General features: G+C 38.2%; 1 protein-coding gene across 9 annotated transcripts in view; it reads left to right on the forward strand.

Moving 5' to 3' along the window:
• Nucleotides 1-25,630, forward strand: part of MAGI2 (membrane associated guanylate kinase, WW and PDZ domain containing 2) — a 768,432-nt gene that overhangs the window by 689,393 nt on the left and 53,409 nt on the right. For 7 of the 9 annotated variants that reach the window (XM_075208713.1, XM_075208715.1, XM_075208716.1 and 4 more), the window contains 6 exons: nucleotides 2,680-2,872; nucleotides 3,698-3,940; nucleotides 15,623-15,808; nucleotides 19,045-19,201; nucleotides 20,111-20,351; nucleotides 20,956-21,099. In XM_075208713.1, the coding sequence (XP_075064814.1) occupies nucleotides 2,680-2,872; nucleotides 3,698-3,940; nucleotides 15,623-15,808; nucleotides 19,045-19,201; nucleotides 20,111-20,351; nucleotides 20,956-21,099 (1,164 nt within the window). Of the gene's footprint in view, nucleotides 1-2,679; nucleotides 2,873-3,697; nucleotides 3,941-15,622; nucleotides 15,809-19,044; nucleotides 19,202-20,110; nucleotides 20,352-20,955; nucleotides 21,100-24,418; nucleotides 24,733-25,630 lie in introns of those variants that run through there. The other 2 variants (XM_075208721.1, XM_075208714.1) reach the window with 2 other exon arrangements.

Genomic DNA, 25,630 nt, shown 5'->3' on the forward strand with positions numbered 1-25,630 from the left:
CTTTCCTTTGAAGGGATAAGCTTCAAAAATAGGAATATGAGGAGTAAGGATTAAAAGACCCATTCTAGAATCTTATCTCTAAAATGAAAGTACATTGGTAATATGATCTGCACGCAGCTCTTAAAGTGGAATACTTATTAGTTATAGAGACTTCTATTCATTATAACAAAACTGTTTTATGCTAAAAGTGTGATAAACATGCAATAACACTGTACTAAAATGTACACTAGCCTTAAATACTTGTGTACTGTTTACAGGCTGTAAATCCAAGTATCGGTATTACCACAGTACCAGTTATTACAGTCCATTTCTATTGAATAATCTTATTAATCGCTCACATCATTTATGATCTGCATACATTGGTTTGTTTTGCCTTACACTGACATTCAGCAGAGGCCTGGCAAACATTAGTGCGTGGGGCAAGACTCCACTCAGCAGCCTGTTATAAAGGGAAAAAAGGTAGCAGGCCCATTGACCAGTCCAAGGTACCCAACTATGGAACCAACACAGGGGGCAGATACTCCCCTTCCCCCAGCCCAGCCTGCCCCTGCTGACATTTATGCATGGTCATTATGATTACATGATGACATCACTTTAGACAACACTGCGAGCAGAACACAAGCACATTCAGCTGTCCTTGTCACAGAGCACAGAGCTCCAGACAAGCAGTTTTGTTACATTGCGTTTCTCAGGAAATGCAAATGTCATACCGGGGAAATGTGGCATCATTGTTCATTATGCGGTACTTTTTGAAATGTTCTACAAAAGTCACAGATCTGTTCAACCCATGTCTCCTCATGACTCCATATTAATTTATTGTCCAGGCCAGCATGATGGCATTTTGTAACATAACTACAACACAACAACACACTTGTTGGAAGGGTTCCTATTAAGAATCTTCTGTCCACCACTATTAAAACAAAAAATAACCTATATTTAAGAAATATATTGTATGTAAATGTGTTTTAAGTACCTATATATTCATTCTAAATTTTCAGTCTTTATTCATTGAATGCTGCCATGATATGATGGGTCTAAATCATTGTTTCCCAAGCCCAGTCCTTAGGCACCCCTAACAGTGCATGTTTTCCAGATGACAAGTGAAATCATTATACCACCTGTGGATCTGTTACAATGTGTCAGTCAGTAATGAGTACACTTGTGCTCCAGCAAGGAGATATGGAAAACATGCACAGTTGGGGTCCCCGAGGACTGGGTTTGGGGAACACTGCTGTAAATGAACAGCATGGTGTTGTAAGCCAAGAAAAGTCTATGATCCGTGAAATCTATATAATAATGGAAAGGTTCTGCTTTGATTCTCCATGTTTACAGTAGAATGAATGATATATAAATATATATGAGGCAAATATGATGTAGCATATACTGCTAATAAAAAGGCAGCATAATTATTGAACTAAGTCATTGACTTGACATATGGAATGGTCTTTCAAAGCTATAAAGCAGGAAGCAACTTCTGAATGATATTCTGAGATAACAGAACTGTCCACCACTATAATATACATTAAAATAATAATGAATATGCTTTATTGTAGTTTGCTGCTTCTGAGATAAAACACATTGTTCAATAAAGTCTATTTGTAAAGCAAGCTAAACATTCTAGGGAACACACTGATTCACAAGGACAATTTTCCTTATACAGAGAATGTTTCACAGCTTGTGTAATGTTTAAATTTATCTTTAGAGCTTTAAGGTTTAAAGAGAGATTCTAAAAGTGGAACACTGGTGCTTTGTTGGGCATTTTAATGTTTGAACTTCCATTGTTAAAGATTTAGAGCAGAAACATTTAAAAGACCTCAGCTTGGAACCTTGTCTAAGAGTATGAATGTTTTATCCTACACGTGACTAAAAAAAAATCTAAAAGGAAGAGCTCATGTAATATTTGTACTTAATATTTGATATAAAACTAGTATGAATGCTTAGAGCTGGAACTCCTGGTATAATAGCAACAGTGGCCTAAATTATGAAAAAACACCCAATGCTGTTATCACAATGACACCCCAGATGAAAATTGTAACTGTGTAATGTTTTTCTCTTCCCAAATTAAACTGGCCTAAATACAGTTTTTTGGGGTAAACAAAGTATTCATCTTCTAACGTATTACAACATGAGAGTTTTTTACAGAACTTATTATTTTAAAGAAAATAACAGTCCATGACATTCCCAACATGACAGTGATGCAGTTTACTGCTCCAGTAGTTTAAATCTCCACTGGGCAAAAGGTATAACCTTTAGGTAGATATACTGTGAGAGCTGAGCTACAAACCACAAGAAACGGCTCTGGGTAGGGAAGGTAGGGTGTTTTAGGGTGACATCTTTGTCCTCATGGAATCTTAAACTGAATAAATAAAATGTTTCTCCAGCTAAAGGAGAGAGCCATGAACTCTAAAGGTATCAGGATGGATGACTGCATAGCTGCCTTATTCTCTCCACCACAATTAAGTGGTGTCGCTCTGTTGACATTTTATAGTGGGATCATTTGTGCTGAGATATCAAGATAATTATCTGAATTTTTTTCCCATTTTTTTTTTTTTAGCTTTTAAGATGTACATCAATGTTAGCAAATGTAATAATCTCCCCTTACCTTAATTGTTGCTGTGTATCACAAGATAGACTTCTTTTAATGTTCTGCATGTGGATTCAAACATTTCTCTCCTCTAGATTTTAATTGGCGCAGTGATAGCCATGGGTTCAGCGGATAGAGACGGCCGCCTACGTCCTGGTGACGAATTGTTATATGTAGATGGAATCCCAGTTGCTGGCAAAACCCACCGATATGTGATTGATCTCATGCATAATGCTGCTCGTAATGGACAAGTCAATCTAACTGTGAGACGAAAGGTGCTATCTATAGGTATGTTTAGTGTACACTGCATTCTTGCTACAGCAGCATAACCTGGAGTAGAATAATGTCTAATAAAACAATCTTTTTTTTCCTTAAGGGAAGATTAGTCTGTATAGGTGTATATTAAACAATAGTTATTTAATACTATTGCACAGCTATATAAAGTGATTGTTATTCCATGTGTCAATGTCATGACATATATTTTGACACATTCATTAATTCCCTGCTTTAGTATAACACAAGTCTGACTCACTATTGTTTCTATTCAAAGTTTTTAATTATTATGTCTTCAATAGAGACTGGGGGAGAGGGAAAAAAAGATGTGTCCCCTATTTGAAGCAACGGCACACCACAGATTTACTTTTCAAGAGGATCTGCAGTGATCAATGTGCAAGTTCTAGGAAAGTTCAAATAATGAGCCAATATTCATGGTTTTGAAATGCAAAAAGGAATGTACTAACTAAACAGCGATTCAGCGCTGAAATGCTTTCCTGACTTGTCTTTCTGACACTGATTTCAGTTTATGAAGAAAAGAATAATTATCAAATGCTGCATTAAATGATCATGTATTTTACATCAACTTATTTCTGGATACTGCAACTATAAATTTGTTACATTTTTATGTAAAATGTGGGTGTGAATAGGTTCTTATGCATCAAATTCATAACTTGCAGTAGTGAATTGGTGACATGCATTTGGACTTAAGATTTTGATTTAGATGGATAGATACATGGACAACAGTGTACAAACTCTATTGGTTATACAACTGTTCTCTATAAAGCAGGTATGCCATGTTGTGCTAAAAACAAGTGATTTATGTGTAATTGTTTCTAGGTGATGCTTGCCCAGAGAATGGCAGGAGCCCTGGTTCTGTGTCAACACATCACAGCTCCCCAAGAAGTGACTCTGCATATCCAAACAGCAACCACACTGCACAATGCAACGCGTCTCCTCCAGAGGGCTTCTCCTCTCAGAACTCACAGTCCGGCGATGTGGTCATCCACCGTAAGGAGAATGAGGGATTTGGTTTTGTAATAATCAGCTCATTGAACCGCCCAGAATCAGGAGCCACAATAGGTATGTCATCTCAAGGTGTCATATTGCAAACTGCTCCTCAGTTACATTTCAGGGTGTCATACTGCAGGCTGCTCCTCAGTTACATTTCAGGGTGTCATATTGCAGGTTACTGATCAGTTACATTTCAGGGTGTCATATTGCAGGCTGCTTCTCAGTTACATTTCAGGTTGTCATATTGCAGGTTGCTCATCAGTTACATCTCAGGGTGTCATACTGCAGGCTGCTCCTCAGTTACATCTCAGGGTGTCATACTGCAGGCTGCTCCTCAGTTACAGCAATTTTCATTTACTGTAATAAAAAAATGTTTCTTACAGAATAAACCATGTTTGATGCACTTTCTTTCCTGAATAGTTATGTAGAATGTGGCAAGGCAATAGAATATTGAGTCTTCTATATGTAAAGTAATGAATTATTCAAAATTCTAAATTACTTATTAGAGATAGGAATTTTGCATGAATTAATCCACCTCAACTCCTTCCCTTGTGAACATACAATTTTTCACACCGAAAAAGTCAGTGGAGTGTGGTAACAAGGGAAGAAGTTAGAGTAGAATAATTTATTGGAATGTGAGTCTTGTAAAGGTGTTACGAATTAGCATAAAAATGCATGATTAACCATAACAAAATAAACCTAACAAACTATAATAACACACATACAATCTCCAACAATCTTTGTTGTGAGAGTTCGCAGAGCCCTTCCATAATGCACCATTCATCCATTCACCAACCAAACCTGAAAACTGAATAAAAAGTAGGACCATAGATTCACGCAATTGTCTATAAAGTACATTCTTTCTAACAGGAATTCTAAACAAAATGAAAGAGTCTAAGATTGGGTACACACTACAGGAAATTTCTCCCAATGCCTTATCAGTAACGATTTTACCAACAACTGAAAAAAAAAAAAAAAAAAGATGAACATGCCGATTCATGTGTACACACTATACATATTTTACATGATTTACCTTCAAATCTGTGCCCTTCATTTGTCATAACCATCGGCTGAAAGGATCACGACTCTGTAAACTCGATGGAGATCCTGATCATGAGTGCATACACACTGCAGAATTGGAACAACGTCATTCCAGTGATGAACAAGAGTTTTAGTCCTGTTTAAAAATCTTGTTCAGCGATACAATGGGCTTTGGAACGATAATCGTTTATCGTTGCAGGATACACACTATTGTGATATCGGACCAACCAGTCGTTTATCATCTGATTGACCCCATAAGCACAGATAATAGAAGGGTGATTTGGGGTGTGCTCATATCTTTCAGAAAGATATTTTTTTTCATTCTATAGCAAATATACAGGGCCTCACAGGGACAATCAATAGCGTGTAAAATAATCAGATAAAGATGTCACTGTGAAAATGCTCCATATAAACTGTACATATACATAGCACACCTTGCGCTAGTTCTATGACAGATAAAGTGAGTATGTAGCACATGTTTTGCAGCAAAATGTGACCCCACATTTGCACATGTCCAGCTAAAGTAAAATATAGAAATTCCTGCTAGTTTCATTCAGCAGCATTTTAAAAAATTATTTCATCCCCCCAATTTTCCAGAAAACTTAAAGATCACTTATAACTCTTAAATAGAATGTTCTTGGAGAACACAAGACATTAACATCAAAACTCAGTCTTACCTTTAATCTCTTGCAACTTTGTTCAAAAGTGAAGTGTAACAGAGACGCGCATCCCCTGCCCTGGGGAATGGAGGGGGTGCATCCCGCTATCAATAAAAGACAAGTTAGAGGGAGCAAGTTTTTGTGTAGTAACCCTTCAATCTGTACTGCCCATTTTTAATACTGAGGGGGACAGTGTCTCTTCAGTTGTGATTTGCTTTGCCTCATATGGTGTGGGATAGAAAAGCTCTGAGCAGTTTTTTAAATTTGACATCTGTAGGCAATGATGCAGTTAATAAAATGCAGAGGTTTTAGATTTGTTTTTTAGCTTAGTATACCACAACATTTTTTTTAAGAAAAAAATACTTCAAAACGCATATTGCATTTATACCAGTTTTGCAAATGTATTATGTGTTTTTATGAGCAGTCTGGTTGCTGATATTCTTATGTTTAGTAAACGGTACTCCTAATTCATCAGTCATTAACACACTTACAAATATTACATGCTGCAATTTGGCCTATGTCATATGTATTTTAACATTACATTATGGGAACAACACTGAATTTTTCAAAACAGTAGTATATGGTTACAAATGTAATTCTGTGAATGTTCAGTATCCCATTACACTGGAATAAAAGCAAGTCATAAATAAAACGTATAGTAATGGTCATTAGTTGTGTCAGCTGTATCCAATTACCTTTTTTAATTAAAAATAGGTCCCTATTGTTTTTAATAAGCTTGATATTGGTGACACAGACAACACCAGTTGTTCAATTGAGATTTTAATCTCAAATGCATTATCATATTATATTTTAGTTTGTAAACCATTATTAATTGACTCAAATAGAAGACATATAGTACATTATGTGAGCTTAGTTGATATGCAGTACAATGCTAAGTGGTAGTTCTGTTTTTTCAGTTTAATTATCTTATGACTTACAGTGTTTACAAAATAAGGCCATCAGTAATTCCAATAAATAATATTTAATAGATACAATATATGTTAAATAAGTATCATGTCATTCTCTCTCACACAATAAGATGCTAAGTATTCTCTTTAGTTGTTGAGAGAGGAACAATGGAAATTACAGATAATCTACAGTTAGGGTACAAGGGCTAGAAATTAGTTTCAAGCTAGGTTTAAAAGTTAACTGTCCATTTAAAATTAAACAATAGGGATGATCCTTCAAATTTTTTTTTAAAAAGTACCTTCTTCACTACCTGACTAGGGTCAGACTTGCCCACTGTCTCACTTTCTCTCCTCTCATTCCATTCTCGACTCTCTGCAATCAGACTTTAGTCCCCACCATCCCATTTAAACTGCTCTCACAAAAGTGATCAATGATCTACTTACTGCAAGTCTAAGGGACATTTCTCCATACTCACTCTTCTGGAGCTCTCTGCTGCTTGTGAGACTGTTGACCACCCTCTTCTCCATCACACCCTTCACTCCATTGGCCTTTGTGACACAGTTGTTTCCTGCTTTACTTCTTGGCTATCAATCCACTTTTTTAGTGTTTCTACCTCTGGCACATCCTTTCCCCCACTCCTAACACAAGGCTATGTTGTTGACCCTTTACTTTTTTCACTGTACATCTCTTCTCTTTGGGAACTAAGTCATTCAATCAGCATCCAGTGCCACCTCTATGCTGATGACACCCAAATCTATATCTCTTTCCCTGACCTCTCCCCTTCTGTACTATCTCATGTAATCAACTGTCTTTCTGCTATCTCCACATGGACGTCCCAATGCTATCTAAAGCTCAACATATCACAACCATAGCTTATTATCTTTCCTACTCCCAGAGTCACCATCTTCCCTCACTACCTATAACCCCAATCTCCTCATTCTGCCAAGCCTGTAGCCTTGGTGTCACACTTGACATATGACCTTCTGCATTATAACTCACATCCAGACTATCTCCCAATCCTGTTGACTCCACCTTTGAAACATTGGCAGAATATACCAAAACTCTTATCCAATCTCTCGTCATCTTCCACCTTGACTACTGCAACCTCCTGCTATCTAGTATTCCTGACACCCTTGTATCCTCACTTCAGTACATGCTAAATGCTGCTACAAAGCTGTACCACTTTGCAAATCCCTACACTGGCTCCCTGTATCCTCAGGAATCCAATTCAAATTGCTCACCTTTAACTACAAAGCCCTCAACAACACTACCCCTGCATACATCTCACATCTCATATCAAAATACGCTCCCTCCCTCTTAGATCTACCACTGACCTGCACCTTGTCTCATTTCTGGGAACCACCTCTCAATTACGCCTACAAGACTTCTTCCCTTGCTGCTATAGACATCTCTTTTTTTACCTTGTCCCCTATGATACAACTCAGACTATTGCACCCTCACAACTATCCCAATCTCCACTCTGAGCCGAACTCACTCCTCTTGTTTCTGTTGGGCTCTCTTCCACTTAGAATGTAAACCCTCTAATGAGCAGGGACCTATACACTTTGTTTTTATGTCTGCATTTATTTTGTCTACCTTGTATGTCCATGTATTATGTATATCCTGTTTTCCCTACTGTGGTTTGTGTCCTTGCGTTTTGTTTATTTTGTATACATGGAGCATATTGAAAGCTATTAATTTGGATATGGGTCTTTGATATATGGGCTCTCTTTACTTTTTGCCTCTAGCTGTGTATCTGCTACAGCTGGGGACTGTGGGATTCTTGTAAGGTATTTTTGGGTTACATTAGCAGCTCATTAAGGAAACCAGTGATTATGTAGACAGTATAACTGTGAGATTCTAGTGTATAGGCTGGGAGGTGAAAGCTCAAGTAGTGTTTATCTGCTTATTGTTTAACCATTTTATTGGCTGCAAACTACTAAGTTTCTCATCCCTATTCTTAACACAAGGAAAGCTGGTGATATTTCTTGTATACAGTATTTTAACTGACAGTGGGCCACAGCTTCTGCTGCATAAGCCCCCGCAAAGGAAGTCTATCTGAGCTCATTATGTTAGCAGCATAATAGAAAATTAGTCTTTAATTGTTTCAAGAGTGTGTATTTTTATATCTGCAAATGTGTAAACGTACAGACTTACACATTGTTTGAGCATGATTTATACTTTATTACACTGACTCTAAATTAATCGGAGACAGACTGACAGCCCGGTGTTGGAGAATAGTGTATAGATACATCATATAACCAAGAAGCTTTTCAATGAGTTCCATGTTAATTTGATCTCTAAATATATCTGTGACCTGAGCATGCTGTTGTCTCTACCCCGTTTTAGAACAGGTTTATTGGTCAAAACTAATTCAAGATAGTTCTGGCTTAGTGGTGGATCCACTGGAGCTGCATAGGCCCTCATGACCATACCTCCTAACTGTCACAATTTTAGGGCTCTGTCCCGCCAGCCAAATTTTGTCCCGATCTGTGGGGAAATTGTCTGTTCACTGCTGCTCTGCAAGCGTTGAACGGGTGCCATGTGTACTGGTGCGCAAGGCAATGAAGGAGTTTGGAAGGGAGGTCAGTACGAGGCACTTCAAAAGCATTAGGCTGCACTCCCATCATATCCTGGTAATGTCCCTTTGTGAGATAGCCAGGCTAGCTACCCAAATTGTGGGACGTATGTCGAGACTACAGTAATTTCCGCTCTTACTAATGAATGTGGTGTGTCAGTGAGCACGGTATATACAGCATACTTGCCAACATTGGCAAGTTGTTTCCCGGGAGGCAGGTGGGTGTGTGGGGGCGTTTGCAATCTCCAAAGCAGAAAAGCAGAAATGCTGAACAAACATCTGATTTAACAAAATAAGATGTATCTTAAAAAAAGTTATGTACTTAGCACATTTTATATTGTTACAATATGTCTGCACCCCCCACCCCACAAATGTACCTGAAAGCACAACACCTTGTCTATGCACACAATATACACACATGGGGCCTTATTCATTAAGGAAAGTACTCTTCTTTTTTTTTTCTTTTCTTTTTTTTTTTATCCTTGTTTACTTAAGTTTCTCCTGGAGAAAACCATGTTGCAATGCAAGGGGTACAAATGAGTTTTCTATTTAGCCCACAAGTTAAATACTGGCTTTTTTTTTACTAGATCAACATTAAATTTTAGTGTACAAGCAAGCTATCAAGTATTTGTTTGCTACATGAAAAAACAGCCAGTATTTAACTTATGTGCAAAATAATAAACTAGTTTACACCCCTTGCATTGCAACATGGTTTTGTCCAGAAACTTACTTAAAATCTTGCCTAAGTTCCTTGATAATTTGGGCCTGATTCATTAAGGAAAGTTAAACTAAAATTTTAGTAAGTTTTCTGGACAAAACCATGTTGCAATGCAAGGGGTGGAAATTAGTTTATTATTTTGAACATAAGTTAAATACTGGCTGTTTTTTATATGTGGCACACAAATACTTGATAGTTTAATATTTACACTGACATTAAAAGGTGATCTAGGACCTGCCCTACCCCAACTTTGAATCTGCCATCACATTTTAAATTTACCCCCCCCCCCCCTCCAATGCAACATGGTTTTGCCTTGCTTGCTTTCTTTTGCTTAACTTTCCTTAATGAATAAAGCCCAGTATGTGGGCATCTGTATCTTTCTGCTTTTCGGTGAAACAACAATAAGGGCCACAGGCTGTGAACTTCATTACAGCAGCTTCATAGTTATAAAGAGGGTATAGGAACAGAGCATGTTGCTATTAAGTAAATACTGTCATCAATCAAGTAAACGGTTCTGGTGTAAGAACGGAAGGTGAGCACTGCGGTAATTTCAGGTGGGAGAGGGGCAGTCTGTCTTACCAGTCATGTTCTCTAAAATCTCTTTCTGGGAACATGGAATCTATGTTCCCTGGAATTATGTGAATTGGTGCGACAAGTTAGCCAGCTCATATGACCGGCTGGGGAGAGAGGAGATTGGACCTTCTGCATGCACTAGAGCAAGGAGGGTGAAAAGAAACAGATCCAGCATGTAGAAAAAATTAAACAGACTGGAAGAGAGGGACAGAGATAGAGACTGAGGAGGAAATGAAAGTGAACATGACACAAGTGAAAAATTATATTGGTAGATAGAGATTCATTGCTAATATATATACTTTCAAATATTTACAAAGTATTTTGTGTTACAAGGTTTAAATAAATTTTAAATATCTCCACTCAAAAAGACTAGATCATGCCCAGGACCAAATGGGTCTTTAGGTTGGTGCCTTAACTGCACTTCCCTGACCATGTTGAGATGTTATTTGCTTAATTAGCAAATGAGCTAATGTGTGTAAGATCTTGTTTTCAATATGATGGGATATGTTTATTTTCAATATGCTTGAGGGTCATTTCCTCGAGTGTTTTCTTTTTTTTTTTTGTCCACTACTTTGTGTAATACATTATAGCCGTATGAACCTAGGTTCTCCTTTTTCAGCATCTTTACCTGACGAAAGGATTGCCTTCCGAAACCTGGTGTTTTGTAATCAATAACTCTCACATAAAATGGATTTTGTTCCTTCACTTTTCCCTGGGCATTCGGTTTTGTGTAATCAGTATGGAGCATGGTGTCTGTTCCACCATACAATCTGTGAAGGCACAGAATATTTTTTGAATAAATCCAATTCGTATATGAGTTCATTTGTTCAGTAAATGTCCTGTCTATAGAACAATTTCCAAATTTAAATCAATCACTTTGTCATAGGCTAATCCTTTAGGTCTACAACAAATATATCAGGATTACAAAGGACTTTACTTACTGCTTGGTTTATCCTTAAATGAGCATGCCGAGTGCAATGTCAGCTTGAGAGTGGTTATTTGTCAAGAATAATATTTCTGTGTCTTAAAAAGAAAGCATTGATAAATGAGATTTTTTATTCAAAGCATTTGATGATCAAGGCTATGAGGTAAATGTAGCATTGCCTCACAACATCTGCTGTATTGCATTATATTGAGTTGGACATAAGTCCACTTGTAGGGCATAAATATAGGCATTTCCATATAGAGAACCAAAATGCATCCATGTTTAGATTTGAGTGCATCTAAATTTGTAGCCCCTTATACCTGGAGAGGCGGAACTGGGGCTGGCAAGTATAAGTTAAGAAAAGTAAGGGTGTGTGCATATGGTTATAGCATGTACCCCAGTGATGTGACCTAATGAGACTTGGCTGTATCCAAAGACTGCTTCTCAGAATATGAATCGTTAGAGAGTACAAGAGGCCTGGTGTAAAAGTTACCTGGTTATGATGACACCACCAGCACATATCCAATTGCTAGCAGGGCAGCCAAGAGGAATTCAGGGGCCCGGCACAACAAATTCATGAGGCCCCCCTCATAGTTGAGTATGGTAAAAAAATTTACTCCGCCTTACGGCGGCGCAAAATTTTTCAGGGGTGTGGTCATGCATTTGGGGGTGTGGCAAATGCACCATTGGGGCGTGGCTAACACATTAAAATCACTAGGCTCTCAATTTGCCCAAGCGTCACATATGTCCAAGCACTCCTGACTTTCAGGACATCTAGCACCAAAGTGTAGTATAGAAAAAATGCAGTGTGTACACAAAGAGTTCAGTCTTGGCCTCCACCTTACATTGGGCACAACACTCACCAAAAATTGACATTGTCCCTACTAGAATCACAACATTTCACATACTGTCCTGCTCTCTCCTACCTGTTCTTCTCACTTTCACCACCTGTGGCTGCATGTTTCTTTAGTTGCGGCTTGTCTGGATCCTGGAATGCAGGGGGGCCCTATTTGGAAAAAAATAGCTACATTTAGATAATTCCAAACAACCCTGGCGTTAAATCAATACCATCCACGATTAATAATTAGGCCTTCCTCCCGCTCCAATATTACAATAATGTGCCCCTTCATCATCGCCATGCCTTATGATCACACTGCGCCCTCCATGCTGTTTTTGCCCCCTTCATATGGCTCCCCTTCATCACACTATACTATGCTGCTCCCCCCCTTTTTTAACCCCACTGTGCCATGCTGCCCACCATTTTTTAACCCTACTGTGCCATGCTGACTCCTGTTTTTTAACCCCTCTGTGCCCCCCCTAATTTTTTAACCCATCAGTCATGCCGCCTCCCCGGTTTTTAACCCCTTTGTGCCCCCTCATTTTTTAACCCCTCTGTCATGCTGCCCCCCCATTTTTTAACCCCTCTGTCATGCTGCCCCCCCCCCCCCCCGTTTTTTAACTCCTCTGTGCCCCCCTCATTTTTTAACCCCTCTGGCATGCTCTGACCCCCCCCCCCAGTTTTGTAACCCCTCTGTCATGCTGCCCATCCCCCCATTTTTAATCCCTCTGCGCCCCCCTCATTTTTTAACCCCTCTGTCATGCTGCCCCCCCCCCCGTTTTTAACCCCTCTATGCCCCCCCTCGTTTTTTAACCCCTCTGTCATGCTGCCTCCCCGTTTTTTAACCCCTCTGTGCACCCCCTCATTTTTTAACTGTCATGCTGCCCCCTCCCCCCCCCCCCATTTTTTAACCCCTCTATGCCCCCCCTCGTTTTCCTCCCTTCTCTTACCTTTTCTCCTTTATTGGTCTCCTCTGCTGCTCTGTGCTCCATTGCTCCAGACTGACTGAATGCTGGGAATGACATGATGACATCACACTCTGCATTCAGACAGTCTGAATGGAGCACAGAGCAGCAGAGAGGAGGGATGTCGGCGCCGCGATCAGGTGAGTATGTTTTTTTTTTAAAAAAAACTAGCCTGCCCCCCCGGCAAAAACAAAACAAAACAAAATAAAACAAAAACGTTTTGGAAAAAATAAAATAAAAAATCAGCAGCGCAAGGGCCCGGGTAATTAGTACCCACTCCCCCCCCTCTCGGCGGCCCTGACTGCTAGTCATTGGCTGATTGCATATTGACCAATCCAACCAATAGTCTTAATATAGCCACAACCCTAACAAATGAAGTACTAAGTTGCAGTCAAGTATTCCGATTTCATATTTATTATATTATGTTAGGCTGTGGCAGGAAAGAAGATTCCCTTTGGATTTAGAAAGAGGAAAACAACAGATCTGAGGGTGTTGGTATTTAATTACATTTTATATGGAAAATGCATCTTTTGCATTTATTACTAACACTGTCAAGACACTATGCTCTGTTGTGCAATTATAACCAACACTATCATGGTGCATCTCTATGTTCTCATATGCCTGATGTAGAAATACTGCTGTGTTAGGAGTTGGACATATCTTGAGGTACATGCGACTGAAACAACACATGCAAGACCACATTCTCTGCGACACCATTTTTATGGGTACTTTTGGGGCGCTAAATGCGTCAAACTCCAAATTATACCAACAATATACACATGCTAGAAAGTGTACAAATGAATGCTGGGATAAGCTGGGACCTTTATATACAGTCGTAGTCAATAATATTGGCACTCTTGCAGTTTTTTCTAATAATGCACCATATATTCCAGAGAATTGTTAAAATGGAAAAAATAATGAAATCCACATATGTATTTCTATGTTTTGTAGTAGAATAAAACACAAAATGCTAAAAAAATAAGTCATACCACACCTATGTCCTTAAATGGCACTAAGTTCACCTGTGGTAAGTAGCAGGTGTCTGCAATATAAAAAGCACTTAAACAACGAGCATGAATATGGAAGAGGACTCATTCTCCTGTTTTTTGTCACCGTGTGCTGCAATGAGCATGGAGGAAAGAAGGACAGACCATGTCTGAGGAGGTCAGACATAAGATTGTAGCCAATCATGGATAATCTCAAGGCTACAGATCAATCTCCAGAAACATGGATGTTCCCATTTCCACTGTATGTAATGTATATAGGACGTTTAAGATCCATGGTAGTGTAGCCAACCTCCCTGGACATGACCGCAAGCCGAAATTTGATCAAAGTTTGCAGCACAGGATCGTTCAAATGGTGGAGAAAGCACCTCAATCAAATTATTCAAGCTGACCTTCAATCACAAAGTGCTACAATTTCAACTCACATGATCCTTTGCCAGCTCAATAAAAAAAGGGGGTTGTATAGTTGGAGACCCAGAAGGGCCCCGCTGCTTAGAGATTTTTGGCAAAGTACATCACCCCTATGTTTACAGAGAGCAACATTAAGCTTTCAAAGAAGAGAACAGCTTCCCAGGCAATCATGGAGAAGGGTCAGTTATGTTTTGGGATTGTTGTGGTAGAATGTGTGCATGGCATCATCTGGAGATTGGAAGCTAATTTTTTTGCACAGTGTTGAACCCAATGTCAGAAAGCTGGGTCTCCGTCAAAGGTTTTCCAGCAGGGCAATGACTCCAAACACACTTCAAAAACCACTCAGAAATGGTTTAATACATGACTATTTTGAAGCAATGAGTCCAGATCTAAAACCCAAAGAGCACCTGTGAAGAGATCTGAGAACAGCAGTTGGAAGAAGGCTCCTTTCAAATCTGGGAGAACTGAAGCGATTTGCACAAGAAAAGTTGACCAAACTCATTCATGGCTTTAGGAAGTGTTTGGTTGCAGTTACTACGAACAAAGCCTGTACTCCCAAATATTAGTTCTAGGGTGTCAATATTTTTGTCAATACCATTTTTTTATTTTCTGATTTCAAATGACAGTATTAAAATCAAAATAAAAAAACAATTATTGTTATTTGAAAAAAGTGTCAATATTTGTGACCACAACTGTAGTATTCACTTAACATTGAAGAAATATGATGTATGTAAGTTATATGCACAGAACAAAATTGTTTCAGTTGTCAGAAACATATTTAACTTACACAAATTACATTACACTGTCAGCTGTAGGACAGGACGGAGGAGGTATTTGTGAGGGTACCACTGATTCAGAGACGACATAGGATGAACTATACATGTCTCTGGTTCTACATATATAGGTATCTAGAACAGTCTAAATACTTTATACTGTAATGATATATGAGCACTGCATCATACTTGATGTCAGACATCCGACTTTGTGACCTGCCACTCATGGTGGTATTGTTACTTTGCCGTTGATAAGAATTAAATTAGTTATACATAGTAACATATCTGTATGTGCAAAGATAAAGTAAAAGGGTGTCCGGAACATTCCTCAGTCTAACTTGCATGATTTTCTTACAGCTGTACCACATAAAATTGGTCGCATTATTGAGGGAAGCCCTGCAGATCGCTGTGGAAAGCTAAAAGTTGGAGACCGGATCTTAGCTGTGAATAGCCAGTCTATCATCAACATGCCTCATGCAGATATTGTTAAACTGATTAAAGATGCAGGATTAAGTGTAACGCTATGCATCATTCCTCAGGAGGGTAAGTATCAAAAGTAACTAAAGTCCATTGTACTGTATCTTGCAGATACGCCTTTTTATCATCACTTCTACCGGGTATTATCATCATCACCATCATGGTTTATTAATAAGGTACCACAAAGCTCTGCTGTTTTAGATCAGTCGGTATAACAAATCATACATACAAACAGAGCAACTAGACACGAGGTTGACTGAGAGTGCAGATGTGAAACAGAAGGTATGGGCACCCACTTTGTGAGAGATTAAAGTCTAGAACAGTGTTTCCCAAACCCAGTCCTCAGGGACCCCTAACAGTGCAGGTTTTCCAGGTCACAAATTAAATTAGTACCACCTGAGGACCTTTCAAAATGTGTCAATCAGTAATGAATATACCTGTGCTCCAGCAGAGAGCTATGGAAAACATACACTGTTATGGGTTCCGGAGGACCAGGTTTGGGAAACACTGGTCTAGAGGGACAGGCAAATGCTGAGGCAATAGGAGTTAGCAGTACTCAGAGTGATTAGAACAGTAGCTGATAGTTCCCAGAGGAAGTAGTATTAGGTGGGGTAGTATAAGCTATAGTGGAGAGGTGGGTTGTGAGAAAGATTGAAGGTTATGGAAAATGTGGTTAGGCAGGATAGGGAGTTACAGAAGTTCTAGAGTACCTTCAATTGGACTCTAAAGCTCAGGGAAAGCCAGTGTAGAGATCTGATGAGTTGAATGGTAAGAGAGGGAGATTAGTTTTGCAGTGGTAATTAGAATAAATTATAGCAGGGATAGATAGGGGGACCATGCAGCAGAAGGTTGCAACAGTGAAAGCAGAGAATGGATAAGTGTTGCATCCAAAGTGAGAAATGTTTATAGTCTGGCAATGTAGTAGGCATGGAGGGTGTTATGTTGTCAATGGTTAAGACGATCATAGGGGGGTAGTAAAAAAAGTTGTGGTAGAAAAAAAATGCACTACTTGATTAGATTGTTGATCACTTTAATGTGGGCAGTGTTTGGGGTTGGGGGGGGGGGGTATAGAGAGTGGTAGCCTGATTTAAAGAGATTCAAGTAGGGAGTGAGAGGAGAAAAAGTGTGTTAGGCATTTGTACACAAAACTCTCAAGAAGTTTGGAAGCAAAGGGGAAGAGAGAAATTATTGATTGGATGTATATTAATATTTAAGTGACTTGTAGAGGTGTAGAAATGCTTGGCAATAGAGGCGGCAGTGTAGGAAACACACAGGATACATTTTTAGTGTAAGAAATCAACAATGGGGCAATGTTTTTGTCTGTTGGAGCTTAGCAGTATGTGAGCACTTTTTCAGGTAGTGGGTCAATTTGGATCCCAGAGAAGATAATTGGTGATTGGAGTTGCCTCATCTAGACCTATATGATTGTAGTGTTGTAGAAAGAGACTGCCTCGTCTGGGCAGGACAATGTAGTGGTAGGATAGAGGAGTGGTACTAGGGAAATTAAGAAGACGATCGAGACAAGGACATATAGATGTTGCTGTGTGCGCACATATTTGGGTGCAATTAGGGTCTGGGATGCAAAGTGCGGCAGAAGGAAAGGAGATTGTGGTTGGAGAAGCGGGAGATGAAGTGCCCTTCACAATATATGAAAGCTGACGTTTCCTGGGAGAAACAAATACAGGAAGTAAGTGTGAGGAATTTAGAGGCGACAGTGTCAGTAAGGTTGTTGATGGGAATATTGAGATCCCACTTAATGAGAATCGGTAGTTCAGTGAATAGAAAGATGAGGGTAAAACGCAGGTGGAGCATACAGAAGAGATGGACTTGGTGGAGGTGGGGCTCGTTTGCCCAGTTGTTTCTCTTGGAGGAAGTGAGGGCTTGAGGCAGAGTAATACACCCCAGAATATTGCATGAACTGTGCTCTTTTGTTATTCCCTGAAAGCTTTTTTATGGAAGTCCACCCAAAGTCATTGACTTGGTTGAATAAATAAACTTTCATTTTTGCAGAAGAGTATTCAGAAGATCATTGTGAGAGCCCAACAGTAATGATTGTTGGGCATTAAGAATCATGTTTTGTAATTATGTATATTATTATTAGAAAATATAATGAATACACAATTGAACATGATTGCAATAAAATAATGAGTAATAGTTTGCAAATGTATTGCTCGACCAGTTTATAAGCGAAGATAGGATTGAGGGGTGCTCACCCAGAATGACATTGAATCCCTTATTTTGGATCCTAAACCCTATTCTATATCCTACTCATTTGCAAGAAAAACGTCCTAAATTAACATGTAGAGCTAGTTTTTCCTGAATTGGAAGCTAATATTTATATAGTTTAGTGGATGTCTTATCTGGATTGTTGTCATTGACTTTGAATCAATTAAAAAAAAAGCATCCCTTTTTTAAAGCTTCTGTACGCAGAAGAACATTATGAGACTCCAACACTAATGATTGTTCAGTATTGGGACAAAAATTTGGGTGGCAAAACTGCATGTATTTTGAAATAGTTCTCTTTTACCTATTATCTCTGGGGTTGGTGCCGATCATACTGACAGTATATTGAATCATAAATATACAAACAAGAGTTCCCTGACTAAAACATAGTTTTTTAGTCTTGCATGAACATGACTTACTCCTCCCTAAGGTAGTCCTAGTTGTGTGGGTCCTTGTGGAGATTATCATAATTCAATACACATGAATTTTATTCAACTTTGGCTTGTGATAAAGAACGAATTAAATGGATGAGCTTCCCCTAGGCATATAGGAAAAAACACAACGCATATCTGTCATCGCAGGTTATATGCTAAAAATGCAAAGTAAATAATACTGTTGATTATTTATAATAATGATAATAATGATTTTAAATTGCTAAACAGGCAAAAGGAAGGAACAAGACTAGATGGGATACTCATGAAGAATTTAATTAAAAATAGGGCACTCATCAATGCTTGGCCAAAATAACTGTAAATGTATATTATGTACATTAACACACCACTTACACATTACAATATGAAGCTGAAGGTGTCAAAACAATTTAGCTGTAGGAGTTGAGAGGAAAAGATATTGAAGCATGCATTATTAATTACATGTGAATTATAATTGAAAATGGGAAAGAAACAAAGAGCTGTGATTTGATTTAGTAATAGTTTAACCTAATTTCATCATTATAGTTGTATTTATTTATAGCTAACATGCTGCATTATGAAGCGGTGTGTCAGCCCATCCTTGTCACACATTCATCTGCCATTCACATTTTCCAGGACTTTGCTTAGTCATCTTTTTACCTTGTGCAGAATTAAACAGTCCAGCATCTGCACCAAGTTCAGAGAAGCAGAGTCCCATGGCCCAGCAGCACAGCCCAATGGCACAGCAGAGTCCAGTAGCCCAGCACAGTCCGCTAGCACATCCGTTGCCTCCACAGCCACTACAGTTACAAGGCCATGAAAGCAGGTACATTCATACTGTGGTATTGGTTCAAGTGAAAGCTGTTTATTATTTTGTTTTCTTGTATATGGCATGATTTGTTAATTGCTATTAAGCCTCACTGTATTGTCCATGTGTTGCCAAGGTAAACAGGAAAATCTTTGCAGCTGCGGAGTAATATTTAGATAGATCTCATAAAAATTCAGTGTATTGTGTGGGGAATTAGTAGATAATTGATACACTTTACAGTCAGAAATTGTGTTTGGTTTGTAAAGATTGTAATATAGGTGGTAAGCTTTACACATTTTCCGATGGGGTCAGAGGCTAATCTGATTTTCCAACCTACTGGATAAAGTTCCATTATGATCAGATTGTGTTTTAGACTTTGGGTATGATGGAATTATCCAAAACAAACACAACTGCAGACCTACTCTGAACAGCAAAAATATTCTCAAAGAGGTAACCTATAGTCAATATGAGTAAGCTCAGCAGTGTTTGAATATGTGTTGTTAAATATGTATGTTATATGTTGGGATATGTTCGACACACAGTGGAAACAGCCATTTTGTGGATTGAACTAATATTTAATGATAGGGAATTCAGCTTATCAATTCACTAGAAACCAGTGCCTTGTGAATTTGTAAGGCCTCATGATTATTGGTCAGGTAGTGCCTTGCAAATTGATAGGTTACGTACTGGTTAAGCTCATAAAATGGATGCCTACACCATGTGTAGGCGATAGGCCCACTTTAAGGATTGCCTTTATCACTATCACTTAAGTTATTACTAGGTTTATAAATATAAGAAAAGCTTTTGCAAAAAAAAGTAAATTAAGCCAACAGGATTATAAACTTCAATTCATGTAGTAACAGCCTGCGGTATTGCAGTCTGTAACCTCATTACAATTGGTTAAACTGATGATGCTTATCTATGTAGCTACAGGTCAGAAGTAAAAGCCAGACAGGATGTGAAACCAGACATTAGGCAACCACCATATACAGATTACCGTCAGCCATCAACGGACTACAGACAGCCTCCAGTAGATTACCGACACCCACCGGTAGTTGATTACCAGCAACCTCCTCCTATGGACTACAGGCAACCACCTCTAATAGAGTACCGGCAGCATTCTCCTGACACTAGGCAATATCCACTCCCTGATTATAGACAATTCCAGGTGGGCATTTCACTTAAATTACCTTTACGTATATATAAAAGAGTATACAGTATTATGATATATGTAAAATTTATCAGTGGCATGACATATGTATCAGATTTATGTCAAATATTGTTTCTATGTCATTTATTGCACTATTTTCGGGGCTTATTTTTGAAGGCTATTAAAATATGAAATATTCCTTCTTTCTTTCATTATTCATTGAAAATTAATAGCAACAAGAAAGGGCAAAATGTTAACTTGTAGTCATTTCTTATTTCCTTCTCATTGACAGTCATTTAGATAATGCAATTCATTATTATAATATCCTTGCCGGCATAGTATCTTTTTTTATTTGTCATATAATAAGCATAACCAATACTGAGCATGGCTTGGCTTATTCAAACTTAACTTTAAGTTTCTTTCAGAAAGGAAGTATAGAGCAACACGGTTTACTTACTTATATCCCCTTCATGAGCGTTTCAAAGAAAATATCTCTGAGTGTAAAAGATGTGTAGAACTTTTGAGCATGTATTCACCAGTGATCAATAATGATTGCATGCCTAGCAGCGTGTTTAATTCACAGCAAAATTAACCCATTAAATAATTTGACTGTTTATCTCAGGATTATGACTATTTCACGGTAGAGATGGAGAAGGGAACCAAGGGTTTTGGATTCAGTATACGTGGTGGAAGAGAATACAAGATGGACTTGTATGTGCTAAGACTTGCTGAAGATGGCCCTGCAATACGAAATGGGAGGATGAGGGTGAGTTAAACTAAGGTCATTAAATATACTTTGTGTAATATGGGGTAAACCTGAATGCTGTATATATAAATTACTATATATTTGTTGTGGATCAGCAAGTTGTAAAAACAATGTATATATGTATAAAGTAGTCGAGTGATAATTGCATTTTATATTTTGGTTAATGTTCTGTATAATTTTATATTGGCAATTACCAATAAGATGAATGACAGTGCCCCGCAGGTGTTTCTCCCTTGCTCCCCGCTGCTTCTTACCTTAGGCAAGAAGTGGGGACAGCATCCTCTGCTCCTCAGTGGGAGCGTGGAGCTTGGCTATGACATCATAGCCAAGCGTCACACTCCCAGTCCATCAAAGACGTGTGGAGGAGCTGCTGGCAGCCTCACAGGTAAGAAGCTGCCACCGTTTTCTTCTCCATGCCTGTACGGACACTCCATTATGTCACTCGTTCAGTGTTTTAGGTACCTCCAAACAATTGGCGCCCTCATACCTGCATTTTTTATTCACAGTAATATTTTTCTGAATTATTTCGTTAACGACATAACAGAATTGAACTATAGAACAGTCGCACATAAAAAAACAAGGACAAAGAACAGACCAGGCAGGAAAAGGGGAAGGTAGATCATTCTCATAATGTACTACATGAGCAGCATCACCTGAATACATTTAATTTCTAGATTTACACAGAATCTAAAGCCCAGTTTCATAGCTCATTTCTTTTGTGTTTGAATATATTATAGTGTCTTAATGTGAGATTGTGTGTTTATATGTTAGCATGGGGAACAACTGGTAAATGAGAACACTGTTGAGTAAAAAGCTGTAGTAATCAAGCAGGGAAATAAATAGGTTAAGCACTGCCAATTAACACAGCACTGTTTTCTGGCATCATTTCCAGTTCCATCCATTCATAAGTAAAAAAAACAAAATAATTTTGTCTGATTTGCTTTAGTTTTCCTATTGAAATCTAATTGCAAAGCTCTCTCTCTTTAACTCCATTTAATTCATAAACAATATACAGTTTAGCTCGTAAAATAAAAAGTTTCATTCCCTAAATTAAGACTAAATAGAGTGCCATTTTATCGTAAAATTATTGTTAGGGAAAACATTCTTCATCAATAAGACTGAAAACTGCGCATGCATTAAAGCTTAGACAAAAAGGTAGATATCTGACATAAGACTGGCGCCTCTCTCACTTAGGGGCACTACAAGGCTGAGCGGTGTGTCTAGTTTTTCTGCTCCCTGTGGCGGCGACTGAAATGATGTCCCGCCAATTCCTTATAGAAGCTCTCAAATATTTGTAATGCAACTCCTATGCAAATCGTGTAATGTCAAAGCTTCAATCACATGGAAAAAATGTGTTTTAAGATTAATATTAGTTATCAATGAGAACACACATTGATGTGTTCTATGTTCCTTACTTTTTGAAGCTGCTATTGATGATTTACTAATAGTCCATGTGATTGACAACCATCCTTGCATGACATATGATGTAGTGAGCAGAGAGGCTTTGGAACACCCTTTTTCTTAGCCCAATCCCCTACTCCTTCCTTCCTTTGCTATAAAGTCACCCCTGACTGGCTATGACCAGGTGATCAGGTTACAATCTCCTCATGAATATACCCAAATGCTTCCAGCTGAAAGATACTATCTTGCAATGGCTGCCATTGAAATACACCATTAAAGAGCAATTTGAAAGGGCAAAACTGAGTGATAGGCACACCCTAGCAAGGCTGAGCCAGTGCCCCTTTCTTAATTGTTCTGCATGTCCAAGGCACGTGTCACGTAACTGTAAATTAAATAGCAAATACTAGACTCTTCAATTAGCAGCAGTGCATAATCAGACAGACTCCTCAATTACCTATAGTTACTATCTGGCCAAGATTGGGCATTGTATTTGGTTGTATACTGAATGGCAGTGTTTGGTCTGCTCAATTAATTGCACTGCAAGGGCAAGACCAGCCTTCTGTCTGCATGGTTAACACCCCTCCTTTCTCAACTAGATCCACTACATGTCCAAATCTATTTTATTAACCCATAAATCTATATGTTTTATAGTATAGACTGTGCATCCTCTCAACTTTAGAGATCAATCTCAAATTACACCCAAACACCTCTGTCTTAAACACTGCATGACATTGTCTTGAGTACATTTTTGAAAAGAAATCAAAGATAATGATTTTGGTGCTAAAATACGAAAATAGGGCAGCGGTCAGCTGGCAAACTTCAGCCCAGGGGACGAGACTCGGATAAGCAACCTATCAGGAACATTTTAGTGACCTAGTCCATGGTTGCCCACTATGGGACCAGCCTGGGGAGCATATAACCCCCTGACCCTCAGCCCTGCCAGCTCCTGAAATAGGACCTGGATAAAGTATTTAAAAGGAGTGTCTCTAACTTCCAACAATGATGTCCCTTGTCAAACTGCCTTACAATACTGTGCCTGGCTGTTTTAACTGCCTGCCTGCTGACAGTACGCATTGTAATATATTAAAAAAGATAGTGAAGCTAAGAACTGCAAGATATTGTCATGGAACAGCTTAAATGTAAGTATGAGAAATATGTAGCTGATTGGACAATCCACCTTAACATGTCCCTTGTCCCACAAAATAGGCTGCAGGAAAATTCCTGATTTCCTAACTTAATTAGGTACTAACTGTGATGTTCATGAAAACCTTATGTGATCAAAGGTATAGTTAGCACTAAACTATGGTTAGAAATAGCCATAGTACAGCTTCCGTGGGACCCAGAGAAAACGTCCATCATCAGCTATAACTGTAGCCTCCATAGGTCCTTTTCCAAGAGCTGCCTGCACAAGACATGCACAAAATCCTTCACCAGAAATGGTTGCCCATGTGACATTCACTTGCATCATGTCTCAGAAACGTGCCTATTTGTACATCTGCTACATTTCAGGCTATTTTATCCTCACTGTCTAAATCTGTGCAGAACTTTAGAAAATTAATTTGAATAATATGTCATCTTTACTATTCCTTTCCAATAACCCATGGATTGGTTATAATGTCATGTTTTTATTTTTTTAAGTTTTTTCTATGTCCTAAGGTGGTGATAGTTTTATTTCAGTATAATAAAATCCAATTATCTTTAATATTCATGGGCACTGTTTCCATATGGGAATTTAGTTTTTTCAATATATAAATATTTTTTCTCTCTCTAATTTTTTTGTGCTTTACCTTAAAGCAATTCTAAGTTAATTCCAATTTCACTTGCTACAAGTTGCCCTTCCGAGGGTATAGAACTGTGAAAAATTAACTGTAGGCTTTCTTTCACTTAATGCTTGAACTGTATTCACCTACTATTTCAGTCAAAATCTGCACTAAGGCTCTGACATGTTCATTAACAGCTTGAGGGAGAAGAAGTGAACATTCTTGAACTGCCATGTAACTACTGAACTATTACTTGTTTCCAAGGCTGGTTGATAATGCTGTAATACATCAATGTGCCTTGCCAGTAGAATGGATTAAACCAACTGGTCCCCTGGACATTCTATTATGTACAGTCCTTTTTATTGTTTTGTTTGGCTAAATAATTGATGTGACTGAGCTCTCTTTCAAGGTAAAAAAGAGCAACATCAGAAAAACAAAAATATGTACAATATTCTCTGCTATATGCTATATTCTCTAAAAAAAAATAAAAAAAAAAATATTGTGACAATAATAAAAAGGTTTGCTTTGTTGCCAACAGTATTTTTTAACAATATTGTTTTAACAATTTCCAGCAGAACACCATTATATTGTAACTCTAACTCAATGATCCTGTGCCTGAGGGAGACATTTTGTGGGCTTAACCAATATTTAGCCCATCAATTCATTAGGAATAAGTGACATCACAGGCATGTTCATAATCATCATCATCAGTTATTTATAGAGCACCAATAATTCCGCAGCGCTGTACAGAGAACTCATTCACATTGGAGCTTACAGTCTAAGTTCAGCCCATATGTCTGCCTTTACTTTGGACTTTCATAGTGGACATATTTCCAAACATTTCAATATCTCAATGGTTCAATTTAGTTAATAAAATAAAAAAATAAATATATGCTCTTCGTAATTTAGATAAAGCAGGGAAAGGAAAGGCCAGAATAATGTTAGTTCCTTTTACAAGCATAAAGCACTAGTTAATATTCACCTGGCAGTACTTACTTTTACAGGAATGAATAATCAAATAGACCTTGATTGGGAGAGATTATATAAACCATGGCCTAATTTACATGGAGGTCACTTTACGTGGTTAGGCAGTATCATTTGCTCCCCTGTCCATGCCCATAATTTGATTGTCAACATAAGTGTGAGTGTGAATGTATAAATTGGTGTAAAGTAAATGGAAACATCTAATGATAGAAGTCTGAAAATGTTCTTAAATGTAATTGAGATAGTGGTTATAGAATGTTACAATTTATGTCTGTTTATGACATTATCAGGCAGGATTATATCACTTTTTATGATAGACTATGCAACTATGAAAATGTCTATTTTCATGAGAAAGCACTATAACAAATCTACTTTAAAAAAAAGAA

This window comes from Mixophyes fleayi, chromosome 4 (assembly GCF_038048845.1).
Source record: "Mixophyes fleayi isolate aMixFle1 chromosome 4, aMixFle1.hap1, whole genome shotgun sequence".
Taxonomy (NCBI): Eukaryota; Metazoa; Chordata; class Amphibia; order Anura; family Limnodynastidae; genus Mixophyes; species Mixophyes fleayi.